Raw genomic sequence first — 24,510 nt, forward strand, 5'->3', positions numbered from 1 at the left:
GATGATTCTTAAAACTCAAATCTCCAACCCCAGGGCAAAGCTTATTTCCAGGTGTCATTAGGAAACCTGGAATCGTGGCATACCTTAAGGGTCAGCAGCACTGGCAAATCTCAGGAGCTTTAAGTGGTGCTCCCCTTGATAGGAAGGAGGGCACACGTATGCTAACATCTGGTGCTTCGCCGATCAGAAGTTTCCAAACACAGGCATTTCTGATCTCAAATGTGTACTTGGTTCAAACGTTAACACTGCCGCTGAAGTTACTTAAACTACCTGTAGGGCAGGTACCAAGACTGCTTACAAGTGGGCGTTTATTTACTGTTGCCATAGAGAAGGACACAGGAGTGGAGGATGAACGTATTTAGAAGCCTCCAGCATGAGAGTTTTTATCCTTCAGCTCTTTTGCTTGGCATGGATCTAAGAAGAAAACCCAAAGATGTATGTGATGCACAGGGAGGTGGTTCTCAAATCTTAGTGAGTTTAAGAATCACCTGGCAGAGCGGGGGAGGGCAGGGCACCTGGGTGGCTCAGCTCAGTTGAGCATTCAACTTCAGCTCGGGTCATGATGTCATGGTTCATGGGTTTGAGCTCTGCATCAGGCTCTGTGCTGACAGCTCGGAGCCTGGAGCCTGCTTCGGATTCTGTGTCTCCCTCTCTCTCTGCCCCTCTCCCACTTGTGTGCTCGTGCACTATCTCAAAAAGAAATCAACATTAAAAATTAAAAAAAAAAATCACCTGGGAAAGATGACAAAAATGTAGGTGCTGATGCTTCCAGGGATTCCGAACTCAACAAGCAGAGCCCGAGAATCTAAACTAGAAATGTAAGCACTGGGGTGCGTGGACCACAGACAAATGCCATAGAACAGACTGCCCCAGCCACACTCACACCGTAGATGAATAAAGCATTTAAGACGAGCAGCTGGCAGGTGCTCCCTAGAAGGGGGAGAGAGAGGCACCCTGGTTTAATGTGGACTAACTTGCCCTAAGGCTGGCTTGACTCAGCTCCAAGTTTACCTTCAAGCACCCCGTCATTTTGTCGTGTGACACACGAGATTTAGCCAGAAGGAGCTGGCTGATTTTTACTCTCTCGTGTGAAAAAATAACCGTGTGCCACTTTGCTACATGTCCTCGCAGGATAGTCTCTCGGAGTTGAGCTAGAATCTAACACGTTCTGACACTTTCGCCAGAGGGGGGCCCCACAGACAGGATCACAGAGGAAGCAAAAGGGAATGCTGGGAGCAGGATGTAGGATCTTAACCAGTTTCTCCCATCAGCCCCCTGACCACGCTTGCCCCACCAAAATAAATATTTCTTGCTCCAGAAGATTATATCGAGGATCAAACATACCTGCACTAGCCTTTGAGTTCGCTGTCTTACAGATCATTCCATTTTGCTGGACATTGTCAAAAGAAGTTCATGATTTTGATGATCTGTGGAGGTTAAATCACATGCTGTAAAGGCACCATATCTTAAGGCGAGTTTTGCTCAATTGGGCCATTCAACCTGGAGAAGTAACAGCTGAAAGATAGATTTTGTAGCACCTTTGGCTCCCAGGGGACCTGTTATCATTGCTGCTTGTTAAATATATGCAGATTGGCTTTTGAGATGAAGATACCTTGGAAAATACATTTGTCCTAGTTAGGCCTAGACATTAGCCCATCACAACACATGAAACGTCCTGGATATGTGTCTTTAGAATCAGGGGCAAATTATTTTGCTCTCCACTCCCTTACTTTCTTCCTTTATGTATACACTAATGTTTAAATACAATCCTAACAACACATAGTATGTACTTTTAAACACCCTGGTATGTAACTATGTCACTGAAATACGCATTAGTCGGGCTAATATAAGGAATTTTTTTCCCTATCAAAGATTCTCATCCCCAAAGTGCCCTACAGAAATAAAGACGAGTTGGGGTTTTTTTCAGTTTTAAATATCTCTGTCTCCTGGGACCCATTCAAGGATGGTCGGCAGCTGATATTAGCTCCTATCCCCCAGGCCAAGAGGATTAGCACTCTCCCTTCCAGACCTATTCTGGCATTTGGAGCTCTTTCTGCATCCTTGTCACGTAGAGGCTTTTATTTGCTTATTTTCTCTTCCACCTTCCTAAGTGTATTTTCTGACTTAAACAGCCATCTTTGCTTTCACTATCTTTGAAGAATGGACACAGCAAGAGAAGTGATCTGTGTGGGCACCACCAGATAGTATTGTTGGAAAACTCACTTTTTAAAACCCCTGAGCAAGAATGCAAAGTCTACCAAGCTTAATTAACAGTAGTAATAATAGCTCCCATTTATCGAGTGCTTTCTCTACGACAGGTCCGGGGCGGTAGATTGTTTCATTGTTACTTTATTCTTTTAAAAAAAATTTTTTTTAACGTTTATTTATTTTTGAGAGAGAGAGTGAGACGGAGCATGAGCAGGGGAGGGCCAGAGAGAGGGAGACACAGAATCAGAAGCAAGCTCCAGGCTCTGAGCTGTCAGCACAGAGCCAGACGTGGGGCCCGAACCCATGGACCGTGAGAACATGACCTGAGCCGAAGTCGTACGCCCAACCGACTGAGCCACCCAGGCGCCACTCATTGTTACCTTATTCTTGAATGGGATCCTCCATTATAATCCCTGTTTATCTTGGACTCGTGGACAGGTAAGTTGGACAATTGCATACAGAAAGCGTTCTCCTACACAAAATAGGCTCTCGCCAAGTATCAGTTGAAGAATTCAAAGAATGGATGGAGGGGCTGAATTTAACTCTATTCTTAAGCAACAAATTCTCCATATTTCTCGAGGAGTGCCCCCTCTCACTGATACCTTGATTCCTGATCTGTGTGCAAGCAAGTGGCTTTTACATCCAGTTTCTATCTTCCCAGATCCTCTTTCCACCAGTAGAAATGACATAAACGAAGATCATCTCCTTAGTTTATTTTTTTTTTCTAGAGCCCTCAGCATGCTACAATAACCTGACAAAGCTTTATCTTGTGTTCATTTCACAATACATTTCATGCAGTTCACAGCTGTGATTTGGGTTTACATCGACATGACGCATGTGTCAATTCAGCCATGTGAAAAGAATTAATTCTTAATGGAGTTTGTCTCTGAAAACCGTCCAAGCTTAAATAAGCATGTGAGCAGTTCACTCTATTCTCAAGTGCAGTCTCTCTCAAATATGCAAGAAGGATTTTTAGCATAAGAATATAAGGTCCCTGTTCCGAGTCCATTTGCAACTAAACCATTTCCTTTAGGCTTTACATATCCTGAGGAATCCTCTTTCACAAAACTGCATTCAAGTATACTATTTTATGGGACATCCCGGGTTGAGTTGAGGAACGAGGCTGACCTTCAGCCTTACATCCCCAAATAACATCTTCCAGTGGACCCGGCTTTTCCCAAGACTATTCTTAGCATCAGACTCTCTTTTACAATACACATTCAGCACTAAAGCCACAGAGTAGAGCTATTTGGCATTTTCCAATGAAGTGCAAGAAATTAAATAAGTTATGTGTTTGTTTTTTTTTTTATTATTGCCAAGGTATAGAATCAAGCACAGTCACTTGGTGAAACAGAAGGAAAGGGGGGTATACACAGGTCGTGACCTCTCCTCGCGAGGGGGAGGGGGTGTGGGGGAGGGGCAGATGCACAGAAAACGTCACCTGGTCCCCACCCGGCAGGTAAGCCCTTTAAGAGGATGTGTTGAGTATCCTGGAGTCCGAGGAGTCGGACCGCTCGTCGTAGTCGTCCTCGGTGTAGATGGACTGCTTGGCCACGATCGGACAGCCGTCGTCGGGGATGGAGATGCGGGGGTCCTCGGGGGCGCGCGCGGGGAGGACAGGCGAGCTCCGGAAGACGCCGGCTGAGTTAGTGGGGAAGGGGCCCACGTACTGGGACCTCAGCTGGTACTGCTGCTGCAGCGTCATCGTGTTCCACAGGGTGACGTCGTTGGGCAAAAAGGGGCTGGACTGGTTCCTCGCCAAGGTATTCCTCAGCATCAGCGGGTAGCGGGGCGGCTGGGGGAAGGGGTGCTGTAGGGGGACCGCCAAGGGGTTGGGGACAACGTTACTGGAGTCGGCGGAAAACCTCAGCGTGTCCGGGACCCTGAAGGCCGAGCCCACGGACCACTTGGACGAGGAGATGGGGTAGGAGCTCAGGCTGTGTTCGAAGATGTGGCCGTTGGAGGGCAGCACCAGCCCCTCGGGCTCGGCCGCAGTTCTGTCTGCCGCCGCGGAGACCGACGAGCGGCTGGACAGAAGGACCTCCACGGCGCTCACCAGGTCGCCCCCGCAGCCCTTCAGGATCAGCTCCAGCACCGTCGGCTTCTGGTTGGGGAATATTTTTTTTAACACTTCCAGGGGCGGTCTGTTGGCTTTCAGGCTGAAGGGCAGGGACACGGTCCCCGAGGGGCCCTCGATCAGCAGGTGGTTCTGCTCCGCGTGGTACTTGGGGCTGTCGGGGCGGCTCTCCGGGTTCCCGCCGTTTTTCTGGACCGCGTAGCCGCCTTCGTCCACCGACACGATCTCGGGGCTCTCGGGGGTGAAGCAGCCCTTACTTTTGGCCACATCCGGGGAGCTCCTCTGGTCGGCGTCTTTGTCGCTGAAGGTCTCTGTGTTATCAGCCGAGCTGCTGTCCCCCAGTCGTTCTTCAGTCAGATCTGAAAAGCAGAGAACAGCTAAGTTAATCCTTTCCTGGTGTGCATGGAGAGGAGCAATTGGAGACAGCCCCACACACGCATTTTGGAAGGGAACCACGGCTCGGTGTTTGCTAACACACTTAAAAGCCTGCCTGCCCGCTTGCTTGCTTGCTTCCTAAAAAAAGGCTTGAACTCATGACCTTGAGATCAAGAGTCACATGCTCTATGACTGAGCCAGCCAGACACTCCTGTGCAGAAAGCCTTTTAAGAAAAATCCAAACCACCTCATTGGCAAATGGAGGGGAGGGAAGACTAAATAAAAATCTAGACATTGGAGTGAATTCTCAGACTAAGAAGGTGCAGAGAAGCCTTGCCCTAAACACAGAACAGTGATGTGATCCCTATAACCGCTAAAGATGCAGCTGTCGTAGCAGTAACCATCTAAATAGGGATGCTCTGTAGTTCTAGGGATAAAAACAGCACAGGGAAGAATAGGAAAATGAGCTTGGGTTTGTCTTCTGGCTACTTTTCTGCAAATGAGGTGGCTGGAGTCATCTACGGACATCATCGCCTGGTACATGACCCCTAGATCCATAGAAGGGAATTTTAATATTTTCAATCCATTTCCCACAGGCAGATTTTGTGGTACATGTGTCTTGTGAACTGGTCGTATATTTCATCAGGTTACCATGTACAATAATTAGTCAATATCATTTCCAAAGTGAAAGAAAGGAGCCACGACACATTGAAATCTTTCTTTAAAAGCCACTGGAGGGACTGACAGACTGGAAGCAGAGGCAAGGCAAAACCAGCTGTGAATTCTGGACAGCGAGGCAGGTCGCATGACGGAAAGAAGGAAATGGCTGGAGAGCTTTGTCAAACTGCACAGGGGTCATGACCCGTCAATGAAACAGTGCGCCCATAACTCCAGGACCACAGAGTGCAAGAGGTAAAAATGTTTCACCAACTGTTTTATTAGTAAGGTTCATGGAAAGGATTTAAAGATACCTTCGTGAATTATATTAAAAGGGGTGGGGGGGGGGAGTTTCCTGGGTAAAGCAGAGATTGGATGTGAACTTAAACCAGGTGCAATTTTAACATTTTGACTTAAGATATTACCCCCCAAAGGGCTAGGATTTCTACGCAGGCAGAAAGGAGTAGGTAAGACTGGTTTGCTTGCTTTGGACATGCCAACAGGCCTCTATAATAAAAGAACATATTCTTTATTAGCACGCTATATGCAAGTAGATTTTTATCCTTTTGCAAGCATTTACTGGCTGTCTCTACTCAAAGCCAGTGCAACTGATCTAAAGATGAAAATTATTAATGACCCAGTTGTCAGGTTGTAAACAATCGGTTTGCCTGTGTTTTCTACGGCCTGCCTGAATAGCTTCCTTGTCATTTTCTCTGTGGGCACACCTGATTATCTTTAGAATGCCAGCCGGTGAAATTTCATCACAGCCCTGTCAAAAAATCTATCTCCTTCTATTTGTTGTTGTTTATTTTAAAAGCCTTAAACAAAGGCCCATTTATGAACATTCTTCTAATATGGGATTTACTTCAAGCATAATGGAAAACTAGAAGGTGAGTTCTTCAACAGAGCAATAACTATGCGCCAAGCATAAATGAGCACCTTTTAAAATGTGCTTAAACTGTATCGGTACAACTTTCAGTCCTATGACTGATCTGGTACAAATTCACTTATCCCCAATTTGCATTTTAAGTAAACTGCTTTTTCTAAGACAAAATGTGAGGTTTGTATGTGGGGATCATCTGCAGCCCACATATATTATGCCAGCTCTGCTTTCGAGCACAGCTCGGGTTGGGGGGGTGGGGGGAGGTGCAGAAGACCTATCTTTGCAAGAGGAATTTGACATATTCCCTCTCGCAATTCCCCAGGACAGGGGATCCACATGTCCTCTCCTGAGTTAATGTGGTATTTGTTCTTGACCCAAAAGAGAAAAACAAGGACAAAAAAGCTTCTAGAAATTCTAATCAGAGAGACCTATGTCAACTTTCCTGACTCATGACCCCATGCACGCCTTTTGGCAGTTACTCTATTATTAAACCCTTGAAAATGAGTGGACAGGGACAGTATGTCAGCTCTGCACTGAACTGAACACACAATTGGACTTTGGCCCCTGCCCCGTGGAGCTTAGGAAAACAAGTCAAATACACTCCCCAGGTAAATATTAGATAATGTTTTAAATACTATGTGCCTCTAAGCAGGGTTTTTTTAATTTAACTTTAGCTTTCCTTACCTATCATTATCAGCATCGAGTATTTGTATCCCTGTAATATGCAAGACGCCGAGGGACACAGAAAAAAGGGAGTGAAAAATACCAGGAAGTATAAGACTTGTCCCTGACTGGAGGAACTTATGATCTAGCTGAGCAGATAAAAGGCATGTGCAGGAAGAAAAGCAAACACAGCCAGACAGAACTTGCTTAGTATCAAATATGATACTTACTGTACACAAACATTCATAGTAGCATTATCTGCCATAGCCCAAAGGTGGAAGGAGCCCAAATGTCCACGGAAGGATGAATAGATAAATAAAATGTGGTGCATACGTACACTGCAGTATTGTTCAGTCTCAAAATGTAATTCTGACACATGCTACTGTGGGGATGAACCTTGAAAATATACTAAGCGAAATAAGCCCGTCACAAAAGGGCACATATTCTATGGTTCCATTTATATGAGGTACCTTGAATAGACAAATTCAGAGATAAAAAGTAGAATGGGAGTGGCTGGGTGATTCAGTTGGTTAAGTATCCGCGTTTGGCTCAGGTCGTGATCTGAGCATCCAACTTCCGTTCAAGTCATGATCTGATGGCTCCTGAGTTCAAGCCCCCTGTGGGGCTCTGTGCTGACAGCTCAGAGCCTGGAGCCTGCTTTGGAATCTGGGTCTCCCTCTGTCTCTGTCCCTTCCTTGCTCTCTCTCTGTCTCTCTTTCTCAAAAAATACACAAACATTAAAACAAAACTTTTAGGGGCGCCTGCGTGGCTCAGTCGGTTAAGTGTCCGAGTTCGGCTCAGGTCATGATCTCGCAGTCTGTGAGTTCAAGCCCCGCCTCGGGATCTGTGCTGACAGCTCGGAGCCTGGAGCCTGCTTCGGATTCTGTGTCTTCCTCTCTCTCTGACCCTCCCCCGTTCATGTTCTGTCTCTCTCTGTCTCAAAAATAAATAAACGTTTAAAAAAATTTTTTAAAGAAAGTAGAATAATCATTACCAGGGCCAGAGGGAAAAGAGGAAATGGGGACATATAGTTTAATAGGTACAGGGTTTCAATTTCAGATGATGAAAAAGTTCTGGAAATGGACACTAGTGCGGTTGCACAACATTATGAATGCACTTAATGTCACTACATTGTAACCCTAAAAAAGGTTAAAAGAGTTAAATCTCACATTATGTGTATTTTGCCACAATAAGAAAAGAGAAAGAATGGGACACACAGTATCAGAGCAGTATAGGAGATGGTGAGATTTAAAAAAAAAATTTTTTTTAATATTTATTCACCTTTGAGAGACAGAGACAGAGCACAAGCTGGGGCAGGGCAGAGAGAGAGGGAGACACAGAATCCAAAGCAGGCTCCAGGCTCTGAGCTGTCAGCACAGAGCCCGATGCGGGGCTCGAACCCACGAACTAAGAGATCGTGACTTGAACGGAAGTTGGACGCTTAACCGACTGAGCCACCCAGGTGCCCCAAGCGTCTTCTTTTAAACGACAGTTTTTTCTCAGGACATCTGTCTGGCTCAGTCCACAAAGCATGTGCCTCTTGATCTCTAGGTAGTGTGTTCAAGCCCCACATTGAGGGTAGAATTTACTTTAAAAAAAAAATTTTTTTTTAAAAGATCATTTTTCCCATGCTGGATAAGTTGCAAATGCTGAAAATATATTTGTGGAAAATGTCTTGAGGTCTACCACCAAATTCAGTCCTCCACAGAACACGTCAGACTCCAGAAGAAAGTGAGTCAAGGAGCCAAAGTTCAGTCACAGAAGAGCTAGAGAAGGATGTTCTGGCTCATCTGACCTATCTGCCGTTGTGAAAACGTATCTTTCCCTCCAATCTACTGGATACTGGATGACAGGACTATAAATCTGACAACGCAAAATGCCAGTTTTATAACTATTTTCCTGTCTTGCAGAAGAGGCCACAATAGCATCTTATATGGGTACCAGCTCCTTCACCAGCTGTGAACCTCCAGACTGCAACAGTCCCTTCCTTTATTTTCTTGTGCCACCCTGTCCCCCTGCTATGGTGACACGCCCCCAGCGGCCTGTGCTTGCTTCCTGTTCCTTCTCAGCCAGGGGGGGGGGGGGGGTGGATTGTGCTGATTCATCCAGACACTCTTCTCAGGTTTCTGAGCGGTCAGCCTCCCCAGCTCAGTGCCCGGGCTACGGCCCAGTGGTCAAAAAATAAAAAATAAAAAGCTAACAGGATGTCACAGGAATCAAGTCTACAAATTCAGGGCATTCCAACTAACTGGGCTCAGCACTGTTCATATCCTGTTCAAAGGGAAGACAGAAGCCATTGAAGGAAACAAGGTGTGGGACACATCTATGACCTTCATGCACCTGAGTATTGCGTGAGCAGAATTTCTATCAACAGCCAAGGCTCTTGGGGTTTCAAAAGTGGACAATGGAAGACTAGGCTCTCACTTTGTGGCACTTCTGTTCACCCAGCAGTAACTTCTCAAGGGCAGAATGGAGAGTCCCTGCACTCCTGTGGCACTGTGGTATCTACAATTGGTTGTACTGTTGTCCCTAACCTAGATGTATTGTAAATTACCCAGATGTACTGTAAATTATTCTATAAATACAGACTTCCACAAGTAATTATAGAGGGTGAGTTTTGCGGCCTGTGATAAAGTACAACTTAATAACAGGTGTTTCTTTACATCTCTAGGTTTTTTTTTTCCCTAAACGAACTTTGCAAAATGTTCATGTTGGCTTAAAACACAAAGGCCTTTCTAGATACGGAAATGTGACACTGCTAACCAACGGAATGGAAAGGGAAATCGTCCCCAAACACTCTACCTTCTTTCTTTTTGAAACTGACACCCTCATTCCTAGAACATGGAGAGTAAGAATATACTCCAACTGATAACATGTCTACCCCTAGTAATAGGGGTACACAAAGCCAAACCTCATCTTCAAAAAGGAGAAAGAAATCAATTTCATCTGATATTCCAAATTACCTATTGAAAGTGATACAATCTGGTTTTTTTTTAATTTTTTAAAAATATTTATGTTGAGAGAGAGACAGAGAATGAGCAAGTGAGGGACAGAGAGAGAGGAAGACCCAGAATCCATAGCAGGCTCCAGGCTCTGAACTGTCAGCACAGAGCCTGATGTGGGGCTCGAACCCACAAGCCTTGAGATCATGACCTGAGCTGAAGTCGGAGGCTTAAATGACTGAGCCACCCTGGTACCCTATAATCTGCTGTTTCTAATGCTTAAACATCCAGGTATTTTAAAAATCTTTCTATTCATTCTTCCATGTCATATTTTTCATGATACAGAATTAGTCCTAGGGGCGCCTGGGTGGCTCAGTCAGTTGAGCGTCTGACATCGGCTCAGGTCATGATCTCACAACTTGTGAGTTCCAGCCCTGCTTCAGGCTCTGTGCTAACAGCTCAGAGCCTGGAGCCTGCTTCGTATTCTGTGTCTCCCTCTCTTTCTGCCCTTCCCCTGCTCATGCTCTGTCTCTCTCTCAATAATAAATAAACATTAAAAAAAAAATTAGTCCTAGCCACCCATTCACTAATTAGTCCTAGCCAACTAAACCATTCACTAAGCTTTAAGTATTTAAAAGAAGTAGATATTCAATTCAGAAGGAATTTTTTTCCATCCGTGATAATGCTACCAACTTCAAAAAATACATAAACCTTAAGATAGCTCCAAGACTTTTTTTTTTCTTTTGCTACAGACTATAACTAGGGAGGGAAACTGAATAGTCACACAAAAGTGACTTCCAATCTAAAACTACAGTTTGCAAAAAGTCTTTAGAGGACTTTTTAAATATGAAAATGTAGTTACATGTTAAAAAAAAAAAAACCCTAGGTATTCATTTCAAATATTTGGGGAAGTCTACCATGTATGGGAAATAAACATTCTGCTCAATACACATAAAAATAGAGAGAGATTCCTTCAGACTCTAAAGTGGTGGATTTATCCATTCTATCCAATTATAGCTACAAAAACAAAAATAGATCTTGAATGAAAACACAAAAACATTGCCATAGAGAGGGATGTTTCCTAGTGCGAAAGTCAGTGGACTTTTTTTTTTCTTTTGAAATTATGTCATACATTTTGAAACATGAATTGTACCCCTTGTTCTGTCGACTTGAGCTTGGGGGAGGGGGGACACACCTGTAACTAACTGTTCCCTGAAGGGTCATTTTCCAAGCACACCAGTCTTACAGCAATGACAGAAAAGGAAGGAACCTAGGCTGGACAGGGCTTCTCGAAGAGACCAATGCCCAATCAGAATGCCCAACATACTTTTTTACATTTTGTGTTATTTTGATCTCACACTAGAAGTGCTGCATCATAAAAAAAAACAAAAACGAAAAACTGAATGGGTGAAGATCTAAAGTAGAGCAGGGAATGAACGTAGGTGGAAAATCATTCCTTTTCTTCTGTGTGTGGGGTGGGGGGGGGGTGGTATGGATCCTGTGAAAAGTATAGACTGTCATGCTTTGCTTTTTAAAATTCCTTAACAACACTAGCTTACTTAAGTGTGAAGGAATCAGGATGGTTCCTTGGGATCAATATTTGGGGGAACATTGGGCAGAACTTAAGGAAATAAGGCTTGCAACAGTGGACTTTGTATGTCTTGCAAAAATTTAGTTTTGAACTTTGTTGACTCAGGAACACTTTTCAAGAAGGAGGAAAAATTACCTATGAATCTACCTGTTTATCTGGTACTTATAAAAATGCGGCCAGTGGGGCACCTGGGTGGCTCAGGTCGTGATCTCACGTTTTGTGAGTTCGAGCCCTACGTAGGGCTCTGGCCTGACAGGGAGGAGCCTGCTTGGGATTCTCTTTCTCTCTCTCAAAAAAAATTAATCAGCATTTTTTCTCTCTCTCAAAAAAATTAATCAGCATTTTTTTAATGTAGCTGTCTACGCATTCATACATCTATTTAACAAAAACCTTAAGTCTCCTACTATGTTCCCAGGCACTGTATTAGGGAAGATTATACAGAGCTGACCAAAACCTTGCCTCTCGGCCACTGAGAGGCTTACAGTTTACTGACTCATCTTCTGTAAAAATTTCCGTCACCTATGCGGTTGGTCACATCTTACACTGAAATGCAGCAAATAACTAAAAGGCCGGTAGCTGGGCAGACTGTGCTGTATCCACGGGGTTCACATTGTTGTAAACATTCACCTGGAGAGACAAAGCTTGCAACAAATACTCATCCCTGAACTAATAAAAGTAATAAACTAACAGTAATAAACGGTGAGGGGGGGGGGCAGAATACCAATCCCCGCTTTGTACAATGTATGCCTGTCTAGTCATTGCAATAAAAAGAGAGAGAGAGAGAGATTAGAGATTCAGTAAAGAACTGACCTTCTGAATGTTCAGTTTTCCATAATACTGTTACTCAGCACTTGACTGTGCTTATTTTTATAGCTATTTAATTATAAAATACAATGGAAAAAAACTACACATAGTTTTGTTGTCGGTTCCCCTTAGTTTCCTTGGAGAACCCGAGTCTGCAGTGCTCAGGCAGTAGATGGTCCTGTGACCACCAGCTGTTACTACTCAGGCCTTGATCTCTGCCTTGAGCCCCCCCTCCCATTCCCCAGTCCCCAGTCCATACCCCAGTTCCCCGCCCACTGCCTCATCTCCTCCCCAGACAAGAAGATCCAGGGACCTGAGAAGCCAGAACAAGTTAAAAAGCCAAAGAAAGGAGGAAAGCCAGAGGAGAGGAAGAGGGGAAGGGAGGAGAAAGGGAGGCAGGGAGGAGGCAAAAGATTTTTGCTGAGCTCCTCCCTCCCAGGAAGAGGTGCAACAGTTCCAGAAAGGGGCTCCAAGTCCTCCAGGGACGTTGATTTATGAAGATTTACTCACTTTCTCTCTGTAAAGCTGTTAGCAGAAAGTGCTGACTGGCTGCAGCAAAGAATTTCTCATCAATGCTCTTTGATTGTATTTTGCAAACAAAATGCCTGTTGCTTGGTAACATTTCACTTGAGCCTGACCTTCCCCGAAAGTTATTGCTATCAGATTCGATTTACACTGTCCTCCTGTGATTACTGTAATCTTTTAAACCCGGGAGTTCATCCATCAGGGAAAAGAAAAGTTGGTTGTGTAAGTCGAGAGCGCGGCTATCGGCCAGATTTATAACCCGGAGGAGTGTGTTGGGGTGGGGGTGGGGGGATCGTTCCCGGGCGGCAGTGGACCTGCCGCTCCCAGACGCGTTTTTCCTGCCAACCCTGTCCTCAGCGCCACAAGACGGACGCTCGGGGCCCCGAGGAGAGAAAGAAGCTGGTGGACGCGCAGGAGCGACCCCCACCCGGAGTGGCGCCCTGCGGGGTGATTGGGTGGGTTCGGCCTCGGCCTGGGGCCGCCAGACATGCAGGTCGCCCCGTTAAATGTGAACTTCAGATGAATAACCAAGGGTTTTTTAGTCGAAATATGCCCCATGCGATATTTGACATGTAATTTTTTGTGTGTGTTTGCCTATTTGCACATTTTTGTGCTACCTCTGACACCCCACCGGAGCTCGGGAGGCAGCGGGGAGGGCGCAGAGGGGCCGCCGGCTTCTCCACCCTGCAGCGCGCCGGCCTGGGAGCGAGCGGGGAGGGACCCGACCGCGGCGCCCGACCCGCCGCCCGCTTCTCCCCGGGACCGGGTGCAAGGGGACTGCGGCCCAGTGCCGCCGCGCAAACGCCTTCCCTAGCCTTCCCGCACCGCCGCCCTCGGAGAGGAAAGCCCCAGCCCCGCGTGCCGCCGCGGGCTCCCCGAGTCCCGGACCGCGGCCCGGGGCCACCGCCCGCACTTGCGGCGCTCCCGGGGCAGCGTGCACAGCCCCCGCTTCGCACCCCCTAAACCGGCCCCGGAGTAAGGGCTTGGAAGAGGCCACTGGTACAGGACCGCTCCTTCCTCTGCATTGGGTTAGTTTCTGTGTTTCAGAGTGCAACTTGCGTGCGTGCGAGTCGGGTTCCTCGCCCCAAATCTGGCCTTCTTAAATAACCAGACCCCCGTTTTAAAAAATTCATAGGTACCCTTCATGAATGACTTTGAAGTCTTCCCCACTTTTTTCGTTTGCTTCTAGCCTGTATTCACCAGGGTTTTCCATTCTGGCCTAGACCAGTGATCCAGTAACAATCATACTTGCAGGTGCCTCTGTCTCTTTAAAAAAAAAAAAATTAAAGTAAAATTAAAAATTAGGAGGCAGACTGGACAGGACCCAATCAAGCTGGAGCAGAAAAGCACAGAGTCTGCATTAAGTTGCTAGGAGGTGCCCCGCAGGAGGTAAAATTAAATAAAGGCAGTTTTCCAAAATCTCCTTACTTCTTTCCCTGTAAGTCTCTTTGCTCCTTTTCAGGAGAAACACCCAGGAAAGGAGTTCCTACTTTCCTATATGATCCTGTTCTTCTATTCCTAACCAAATAAGCTGGCTTTCTGTTTCTTTTTCCTTTAAGAACATTTTAAAGAACTTGTGTGCATATTTATTTTGTAGATAAATGTAGGAAGAATCTATAACTACAGGTCTTTCCTTGCACAGTGGGGAGGAGACCGAGGACTCACTCCCAGAGGAAAGCCGGGGGTTGGGGGGAGGGATGAGAACACAGGAATGTAACTTTAGCTCCTCACCTTGGTCGTGACCCTTAACTTTCCTCAGCTCTTGAGCCCACGTCCTGAAAGGCTGGCTTGGCTGGTTGAAGCTGCTGACTCAGACACACTAAGAGCTGAAAGATGTTCACACTTCCCATGATATTTTCATGGGGGGAGGGGAGAGAGTGAGGAGGGAACTTAGGAAAATAAGCGAGTCAATGGTATAAAGAAGCCTAAATTCGAATTTGGGGCTCAATCAAAATCTAATAATATCAGACCAGCCATAGACGATAATCAAGCAGCAAGGGAGGAAAAAAGAATGCTTCAATCCGTAACTAGGATTAATAACATTAGGGTATGAAACTTCTCCTTAAAACCACCACCGCATTGAAAGGAATGCTCCATGAACTACACCGTTAGATAAAATAACCCCTATTCCTTCTAAGAATTTGATGCAGGATTTTGGGAAAGATTTCTTCGAGCAACAAAACCGAGTCTGGGGGTTAACCTGTCACTCCCCTAACAGGGTGTGTTTTCTCCAATGGGTGCCCAGCAAAGGTACCCTTCTCTCTCTCAGGCCAGCGCTTTTCTCAAGGATTTCTGGAGAGGGAAAAAGATTCCTGAGTTTGTGCACCTGTGTTTGTATCCAACAACAACAAAAAAAACCTATGTCTCCAGAGCTGTGTACTAAAGAGGCCCTTTGCAAAACGAAGCGCGTTTTCGCGTTTTTGACACGGGTAGCACAAAGAAACAAATCTGGGTAATGTGTCAGCAGATATTTACATTCCTAATGGTCTGTGAGCTTCTTGTCCGTGTGGACACGTGGATGTACTATTCCAACAGACCTTCACCTACCTCTCTAAACCGTAGTGAGCTACTCTTACAGGAGTATCGGATGTGCTTCTCAATGCGCATGGCATGTTACGTACAAACACAGTACAAGAATAATTGCAAAAAGGTATAATACAGACAGCCAGAGCAATCACATCTAGACAGTTTTCCCTAACTTAAACCCCAAAGAGCCTTTCTCCATAAAAAGCACTGCATAGAACTGATCCATTTGTGTGCAAGACTTCCTAATGGGAAATAATTATCTGTTCTTTTCCTGCCTCCTCCCACCACTGGATTGGTGGTTGGCTTCTTTTTTTTTTTTTTAAGAACGGAATTATGGGGTTGAGCCAATTGAAAGAAGAGAACAAAAGTTGTATAAATGAACGTGCAAGGTATGTGGTGTGACCAGCTGGAAACTGAGCTTTTGGTCCCTGATGGCTCACCAACCCCCCCACCCCCACCCCTGCGCCATCACTCTGACCTCTCCTTGTGGTAAATCCTAGTCTCCTTTTCAATTATTTGTTTTCAACTTGGAAGGCTCAGGCTATCCCGGAATAATTGGTACGAAGTAAGAGAGAGAGCACCAAGTCTGGTTTGTCCAGTTGAAATCTGTCTCCCTCTTTTATTCCCCCACAGCACACTGCCACAGCTGCTACCCCGCCCTCCTTCCCCCCTTCCGGCTGGCTCTCCCTCCCCCTCCTACCCTGGCTGTTTTGGTTTGGGGACTCTTCAGAGACCCTGAACTTTGGCTATCCCAAGGGATGGTTTGAAGAGCACTGGATGTGAAAGAATCTCCTGGACAAAGACTCCAGAAGCCAATGCCCTTGGGGTGCCGTCGGGCAGATGGCCCCTGCAAAATGCTACTACCCCCCTCCCCAGAAACTCCAACTCCTTCTCTGGTGCTGGGTAGATGAAGACAGGGAAACTGGAAACGGAAAGGCTAAGCAGAGTCAGTGGCATGGATCAGCTTCTAGAACAGAGAAGACGAAGGTCTCCTAGTTACTAACTTGTCCTAACTTAAAGGAGAAAAGCAAAAAGGATCTTCTTTCTCCCTACCTCCTCTTCCTCTGTGGTAAATCTATAAATACAAAGAGATCGGGTGGACAAAAGTGAGTAGGGGCGGGGGGGGGGGGCTCATTACTCAGAGACAGGAGTATACCCAACCTACTTTGGATTAAATGTCCACAAAACCCACGTTCAGCAAACTGTCCTCTGTCCAGAAAACGCCCAGTCTTACTCTTCACATAACATGTTCTCAGAGCTTCAGGCCTGCAGATCATAACTGAGCAATGGGGACAGCCGAACTGGGCCATCCAGGCTGCCTACCAACTCACCCCAAAATGAGTGAGACTGTATTTCCCCAGCTGCACCCAGCAGTCCAGTGCTCCTGAAAGCATCTCTCCAGAAGCCAGGGGTGATGTCTTTTTTGGCGGTGGGGTGGTCATAAGCTCTATCAGTTCTCCCTACAGGAGGGTGCTGGGACTTCCAGGGTCTTCCCTCTCCCAAGTCCAGCACAGCCCCTACTCCCCTTCCTAGGAAGATGGGCTTTTTTCCTGTATATATTTGCCCCAGTCCCAGTCCAAGGGAAACGTCAAACACACGTCCACTCAAATCGAAGAGCCTAAAATCAAAGCGGCACTGGGCTGGGCAGGACAGCAAGCTAGAGACTCCCCAGGAGCAAAGACACTCAACTGAGGCCTGGAGGAAGGAAAAGGAAGTGGGGAGGTGGGGTGGGGGCCTATGACCACCTCCGGGACACTGGATAGACCCATCCTCTCTACAGCACCCAAGAGAGGAAAGGGGAGGTGACAGAGCCTTTGCTCCAAATCCGTGACTTAGCAGCATGGGGCCCAGAACCTGGGAAAGGGCAGGGCAGAGGCGTCCTTCTCCATTGGAGGTCAGGTTCTGAGACACAGATGAGGGCGGCCGGGGAACGGTGTTTAAAGGATCTGAGCAGCTCTGCAAAAGCTGGGTGCGCCAGATTCTGGGTCCCCGCTACGAATTGGGGAACGTTTCCGGCTCTTTTTAACTAGGCTTGTAAATGAGGCTTCTTCAACAAATTGCAAGAAGCTGGAAGCCACCGTGCGCTACTGGAAAGGCTTCGGGTCCGCTCCAGTCCCTTGGAGTCCGAGAAGCAAGCCCAGCTCGGACTCAGCCAAGCCCTGGCCTAGACTAGTCACCTGCACCTACCTGTTCCAACCTCCAAAGACAAGGCCCCCTAAGCCCGCAGCCAGAAAAGCCGGGCCACGCGATGGGGTGTGTGCCCGCGTGGGTTTTAATTTGGTCCTGTTTCGAGCTCTTTATTTACCGCCTGAAGCAGCCACGTCCCCCTTTTTACCTGGGGAAGGTATTTGGCAAGCCCAATGCACGGTCCCGCCGTTTGGCTCGCCGGCGCCGCGCCTGTCCGGCCCGTGCCCGGGCTCTACCTGCTCCGGGTCCGGACTGAAAACCAGCCCGCGCCGGGAGAGTGTGAACCGGCTTGGCGGGACTTTGGAGGGAAGGCCCGAACCCCTGCCTCGGGGCCTCCCGGGCCAAACCGCGGCGGCCGCTCCCAAGTTTTCGCCCACGCGCCGCGCCGGGCTCCCGCACCGCAAGACGCTCGTACCTGGCTTGGCGAGGGGCGCCTGCAACGCCCCGGGCTGGGACTCGGCGGCCCAGCGCAGCGCGGCGGCCGCAGCCAACTCGGCTGCGGGGCGCGGCGGCGGCGGCGGCGGCTGAGAAGGCTGCGAGGTCGGCGGCGGCTGCGGGGCGGCGGCGGCGTCCCCCGGCGGCGGGGGTCCCGGCAGGGCGCGCAAGGAGTCCGGGATGAGGCTCTCGAGGCTCTCGTTGGCCTGCTGCCTGCGCAGCGCCACCTGCGCTGCCATGACCCGCTGCCGCTCGATGATGAGGATGCACTTCTCACAGGTGCAGTCCTTGAAGCGGCAGTAGCGCTTGTGGCCCTTGAGCCAGGACAGCACGCCGTGGTTGCGGCAACGCGCGCACTTGGGCGTGCGCTGCAGGGGCGCCCGCGGCGGCTGCGACACCGGGCCGCCCATGTACAGGTAGGGGGAGCCGTAGCCGTTCATGTCCCGGACTCCAGGAAGAGCAGGCGGGCTGGCGGCGGCAGCGGGCCAGGGGGCGCTGGACGGCGGGGCAGAGAGGCCCGCTCTCGGGCGGCCTCCGGGCGGCGCGGTCCTCGGTCCCGCAGCCCCGGCGGCCGCGTGCGCTCCGGGATGGCGGGAGGTGCAGCGGCCGTCTTCAAGGACCCCGCGACGCCCGCACCCTCAGCCTCCCTCCGGTGCTCCGCAATCCCACGCGCGTCGCGTCTCTCTGCCAGAGGCTGCTTCGGCTGGCACGTCCTTCCTCGCAGAGGCGTTGCGGCGGCTGCAAAGAGCCGGCGAGAGCTCTGGTTAGGGTCTGAGCCAGCTCGTCTGCAGCTCCCGCGCGCGCCGGGCGGCCCCAGCACCTCCTCCGCCGCCCTCCCCCCTCCACTCCTCCTCCCTCCCACTGTCACCCCCACCCCTAGGGTCCCGATCTCCTTGCACTCTCCACTCCCCACCCCACTCCACGCCTTCCTCTTTCCTTCCCGCTCGCGCCCCCAGAGTCCCTGCACTTCACCTTCCTTGCCACCTGCAGCCAGGCCACTCTGGCGGGGGCGCTCACGGCCCCCTACTCCAAGCTCTCTTCGCTCGGCCGGACTGCGGCGCTCGGGGACGCGGCGGTGCACGCGGGGCGGGGAAGAGGAGGGCCGGCGGGGGTGCGGGTGGAGGTGCCCGTAGGCCAGTGAGCTGGCCGCTCCCCTTCTCTCTCCTCCCCTCCCTGCAGGCCTGATTTGTCGGCACCGAGCCCGAGGCCACTTTCATCCCCACACTTGGCGGCCGAAATGGCTCGGCGAGATCCGGAGCCTACCCGAGCGTTGCGGGTGCACTTGGGACCCAGCAGGAGCCGAGAGGGTTTCACTTAGGGCGAGCCAGGCCCTGCGGCCACTGGCGGGTGCAGTTGGGGTAGGGCAGTGCCACTGGTTCGGGGAAATTTTGACTTTCTTGATTTCCTTTGCAACATTTCTTTTTCTTTTGCTGCTGTAGGACAAAATGTATGTTTATGAAAACCTGCTGGCCCGAGGATGACAACCCATCTTGCGGGCTATTTCAAGGGGAAAAAAGACCGCCCTCTCTGGCCTTGAGTTTCTCTACTCCCCAACCCATGTTTTAATAATAATAGTAATTTTAGGGGAAAAAAAAGTTTCAGTCCTGAAAAGCCAGGAAGTGCTCATGTGGAGGATCTGCTTACGTGCGGGATCTAACTTTCTCTCAGCGGACGGAGGAGCCACGTTAGCACCCCACGAGCTGCCGGATGTGACGACGATCTCCACTCTGTTCTGCCCAACAGTCATTACCGCATCATCAAACGGAGGTCTGGAGTCGGCCAGTTCAAATGCCCACAGACTCAGTGACTGAATTATGGATGAGGGATGGGGCCATCCCTGCCCTCCCCCCACCCCCCAGCGTCTTTGGGTAGGCGTGGAAGAGCGCCCTTGCACCAGATGACAGAAAGAAGCAAACTTTGTTCAAACTGTTAGCGGCGTGTCTCTAATCTCGGAGTACCGGTTTGGCCTAATGCAGACTCCCGCTGGAAGTGCGCCTCGAAGACTAAGCAAACACACACACACACACACACACGCACGCACGCACACACATGCACACACACAACGCAAGAAAACAAAGAAACAAGCAAAAACGGGAGGACACAACGGTGCAGGGTAGCACAATGGTTCAGTGCAAAGCGGGGGAGTTGGCATTCCCGGAGCCTTCGTTCCGCGGGCTCCTGAGAGGACACTGAGCTCATCTCTTGGAGGTCTGGGCGAATCGAATTCGAGAAGAGTCCGCAAGAATGGCCAACCCTTGGGCTGCACAGCGCCCCTTGTCCTCTCTGGGAAGCCGTTTTTCTCTGCACTGCCCTGGAAGCAAGTAACAGGAAAACGTCCCTCTGTGTTTGCTGTGAATTCAAATAAAGCATCGCCAGGCGTTCTGGCGGCAACCCTCCGCCAGATTTCGGGAAGGGAGGAGGATTAAAAAGGGAACCCGGTGTCCCTTGAAGTCCTAGCCGCCCCCTTTGCCAGACTAGTCCAGAGGTTGGGGATCACTGGATGTTGGCCTGGGGGGGGGGGGCGTGGGCAGGAAACCTGTGAGGAACAGTGCTACCCCTGGGCCAAACTTGGGTCAGTACAGACTCCCTCAGTGTCGCCTCTCATTCCCCCTCATCCACCCCCAGCCTCAACCCCTCTTCTCCCGACCTCTTAGGAAAACAAGCCCTAAAACACAACTGGAGGGAACTTCCTACACTTTCGGGATCGGAGGCAGAGGTCACCGACACCTCCCCCCCCACCCCCGCCACACCCCGCGGGCCTGAGACTGGGAAGTGGGAATTGTTGGCCAGTCCCTTCACATAAAGACAGACAAGAAGGGCCCAGAATGACACTGAATCTGGGAACTTTCGCGGGGAAATCTCTAGATCTCTTGGGAATGCGAAGACCACGGACTTTTTTTTTTCCTTTTTTCTTTTTTTTGTCAGACGCATGCCTCCCAATTTTCTCCTAATGGTCAGCGAAACTTAGGAATGTGACTTGGGAGTAAAGAATTTTTTTAAAGGAAAAGAACAGATCTCAAAACGGGTTTGGGGGGCATTCCCACTACTAAGGCGACCTCCTTTCCTCCTCCACTCACCTAGCCATCCTATCCCTTTGCCACTCAAACAGTCTGGCATTATTTGGGCCGGGGCCCCATTTCACTCCAGTGCACATCGGGGGCTGAGATCTAAATACTCATTTGATATAGCGCAATAATCCTTTTCTCATATTTGATGGGAATGTTTTCCATATCCCAGTATTTGACAACATCTCCCTATAGGAACAGGTTTGTATTTATGTTGGTAAAATGTCCCCTGCCTCAAAGTCTATTGTAACCCAACACCTGACAACCCCGAGTCCCATTTCTGTTTGCAGAAAGGGTTTATTCAAGCACATAATGGGATCCCAGCAGAAAGCCTTCCTGAACAAGGGGCTATGGTAAACTTCACCACATGAACTCCGTTTCCAGGGCTATTAAGCTTTTAATTGGAAAATAGCAGAGGAAATTTCAAGGTGACTATAACGTGTTAGCAGTTAGTGCGGAGAAGAAAAGCCCAAGCGGGGATGAATGTAGAAAGCATATGGTCCGAATCACGTTTAGAAGGAGCTGCCTGCTTCTACTAAGTCCCCGCCACTTACACACTTATGGGAAAAAGCATCAAAGAAATTGCAAAGGGAGGGAGGAGGATTATGAGTAAATGTAACCTCACTAGATTGGATCCACTCAAGTTCTCTGGGTGATGGTGTGTGCGCTCAGACCACAATTAACTAGGTAGAATTGTGACAGGTATTAACAGCGAAAAGGGTGAAAGATAATAATGTGCGTATGTGGTTGTCGCTCTCTGAGCTTACAATTTCATGGCGTGTACACATTTAAAAGCTGGGGCTGCAGATGTGCTAGCTGAGAAGCCGAGGATGTTCTGCCTCCAAATCCAGGAGTCCTGGTAGATGTTCCTCCCCGCAAAAAAAAAAAAAAAAAAAAATCAAAAAACAAACAAAAAAACCCACAAAAACAAAAAACAAAAACAAAAACCACCCACTTATCAAAAGGGCAGTTTCACATTGTCCCGGATGTACAATGCATCAGAAAATTTTCTGCTTTGCTGGATTCTCATGGAGGGGGAGGTCAGGGTTCCTATTTTGCCGTTTTTTTAATCGCGACCATGGTGACGCTGGAGGCCAGGGCTTGCAGAAAGCCCCGAAAATGCAAGAAAACGAGCCCCCTCTGCCCGCGCGTGAACTTCTCATCTCTCATCCCGTCCCTGCCTCTAGGCATCGCCCTTTGGCCAGCTTCAAATTGAAAGTGGGGGACGAATGTCTGGGGAGGCGGTGGGGCAACCAGCAACCAATTTCTTGAGGTGACAATAATGCTCTTGTTCTCCCTCAATTAATTGGGGAAGAGACTCCGGCGCACCTCCCATAGCATCCCCGTAGCCGCCCTCTGGGGCGCGGGGTGGAGGACAGAGGCCACGTGAGGCCGGGGTGGGGGGAAGCGAGTGAACCTGGGTCTGGTGGGCCCGGGAAACGCGGCCGAACATAAAGAAGGTCCACGACGGTCGCGTCCCCACGCCATTTTGGCAGTGGGCGACCTGAAGATCTTAAAGGGCCGAAGCCTTCTTAAGCAAACAGGGGCGCAGAACAGCCCGCAGGCCCTGTGCAGACAGTGCAGGTGCCCGTTCGTTCCTTCACGTTCTCGAATTCTCGAAACCAGCAGGGGTCGTGCCTGGGCACGAGCGCTCCCACCCGTGCAGATGCCTCAAACGCAGCCCAAACACCAGGCCGTGCCCGCCCCCCACCTTTGGGGGGGGGGGGTGTCGCTCTAGCTTTGCTTTAACCGAGGGGCCCACTGAAAGCCGACCTCTGCCCCGCGCTTCGCAAGGGAAAGTGGAAAAGCGCGACCTCGCAGCGTTCCCCACTGGGCCAGGGCCCCGGCCCGCTTCCCCCGCAGGCCTCGCGCGCCGCCGCTCCCTCTCCGCGCGCAGAGGTGGGGCTCTTGGGCCCTGCCTACTCACCCCCGCGGGGCAGCGGGAGGCCGGGGTGGGCTGCGGCGTCGGTGCCGTCCCTACCCGCCTCGCTAGAGGCTCGCAGTGGGGCGGCCTGCAAACCCGCGCGCCTTCTGAGCAAAGGGGGAAAAGCAACATGTACTCTCCGAAGGAAAACGAGAGCGGCGCGGACCTGAGAACATTTTAAAGATCCTGTTTCCCTTGGACTTGAACGCTCAGAGCAAAACCAAACAAAAAGGCCAGGGAAATCTTTTTAGGTACTTCGAGTGACGTTCAAGGGGCACAGAATCTTTGCTCCAGTGCCCGCTCTCGGGGCGCCGGTGCAGTTCTTCCCCAGGACGAGCCACTCTTCCAGAACGCTCTTCTCCCTCCGCCCCCGCTGTCGTCCCGCGGCCCCGTAACAAAGCCCCGCTGCGGGGAAAGTGGGCGGCTCTGCGGCCTTCCCAGAAACACGTTCCAGTTCCGTCCCAGGGAGTCCCGGGGATAATGGGAAACGGCGGACGCGGCCCGCACCCCAGGGGACCTGGCTGCGAACTCTACGCACGGAGGCCCGACCTGAGGCGGGAGAGCAACGCTGGGAGGCTGGGAGTGGCGCACCCGAAGGGCGCCCCACGGCAGGGGGCCGACCCCTACACCCTCAGCTCTCGAGGCCCGCTCGGAATCCTCCTGGGCGGGGCGACTTCCGGAGCACTCGAGGCTCCGCCCACCCAACCAGCGCCCCGCCTCCTACCCTGCTCACCCCGCCCCCCCGCCTGGGGTCCTAAGCAGCCCTCCTGGCCGCAGCTTTGAACTGTTGGAAAGTTTGCCGGTTGTTCTGGGGCAGGGAGTGCGGAGAACTTGACGAAATAGTGGCTGAGCGAAGGCCTCTCTCGTTTCTGTTGAGGGGGAGGAGGCGTCTTTCCCCGGCGAAGATCGCGAGTCGTCGGCAGTGGCCGGAGCGGGCCGAGCTGGCAGCAGCTGGGCTCAGGCCTTGTCCTTGTGTACGCGCCAAGGGGCGAAGGCCTCGGGCCCCGGGCCACTTCCCGCCGGGACGGGACGGAGCCGAGAACGATCCCTCTCCTTGCAGCCGTTGACCTTCGGCGTATTTTTAAGACGCATAGCGCTTTCCACGAAGCGCTTTTAATACCACTTGGTGCAAAACATCAAAATGCGGTGCAATATACGTGTACGTGTGAAACCGGTTCAGCACTGGAGTTCACCCGAAGCGGAGAGGGGCTCGATTTTTAGGCGTGCGCAGCAGTTCGGTTTCCACGAGGTGCAAGGGACAATGGTGACGGCTAGGCGGGTCTGGTTCCCACCCCTGCCCCGAACTGAGGTTTTATGTGTGGGTTTCGGAGGGAACCCTCGCTACGGGTGTGGCAGTGGCGTTGGCAGCGAGAAAGCAGTGTCACCAAGGTCGCCCTGGGCCTCTCAGGCAGCTTTCCCTGAGGCCCTAGATCCGCAGGGTGGGGCTCGCAGCGCATTAAGGGTGAGAGCAAGGGGCACCCGAGTGAGGCGCCCGCCCGGGGCCGCGTCCGCATGTAGTAGGGGCACGGTCACCCTCGCCCGCAGCTCCTGCGGGAGCCCGAGACGGCGCGTTTCGTTTGCCCAGCGTCCAGGAGGGGAAGGCGCGGCGATCCTGCCTCGGTTTCCCCGCGTTGGAGCAGCAGAAGCG

At 50.3% G+C, this 24,510-nt stretch overlaps 1 protein-coding gene across 1 annotated transcript; it reads right to left on the bottom strand.

Moving 5' to 3' along the window:
• Positions 1 to 2,906: 2,906 nt before the first annotated feature.
• On the bottom strand, positions 2,907 to 18,644 carry DMRT3 (doublesex and mab-3 related transcription factor 3). Its single transcript, XM_043565556.1, has 2 exons — positions 17,854 to 18,644; positions 2,907 to 4,644 (listed from the first exon to the last, which is right to left on the bottom strand). The coding sequence occupies exons 1-2, from the start codon at positions 18,311 to 18,313 to the stop codon at positions 3,677 to 3,679; spliced, it is 1,428 nt and encodes a 475-aa protein (XP_043421491.1). The 5' UTR covers positions 18,314 to 18,644; the 3' UTR covers positions 2,907 to 3,676.
• Between the last annotated feature and the right edge of the window lie 5,866 nt (positions 18,645 to 24,510).

Source organism: Prionailurus bengalensis, chromosome D4 (assembly GCF_016509475.1).
Source record: "Prionailurus bengalensis isolate Pbe53 chromosome D4, Fcat_Pben_1.1_paternal_pri, whole genome shotgun sequence".
Taxonomy (NCBI): domain Eukaryota; kingdom Metazoa; phylum Chordata; class Mammalia; order Carnivora; family Felidae; genus Prionailurus; species Prionailurus bengalensis.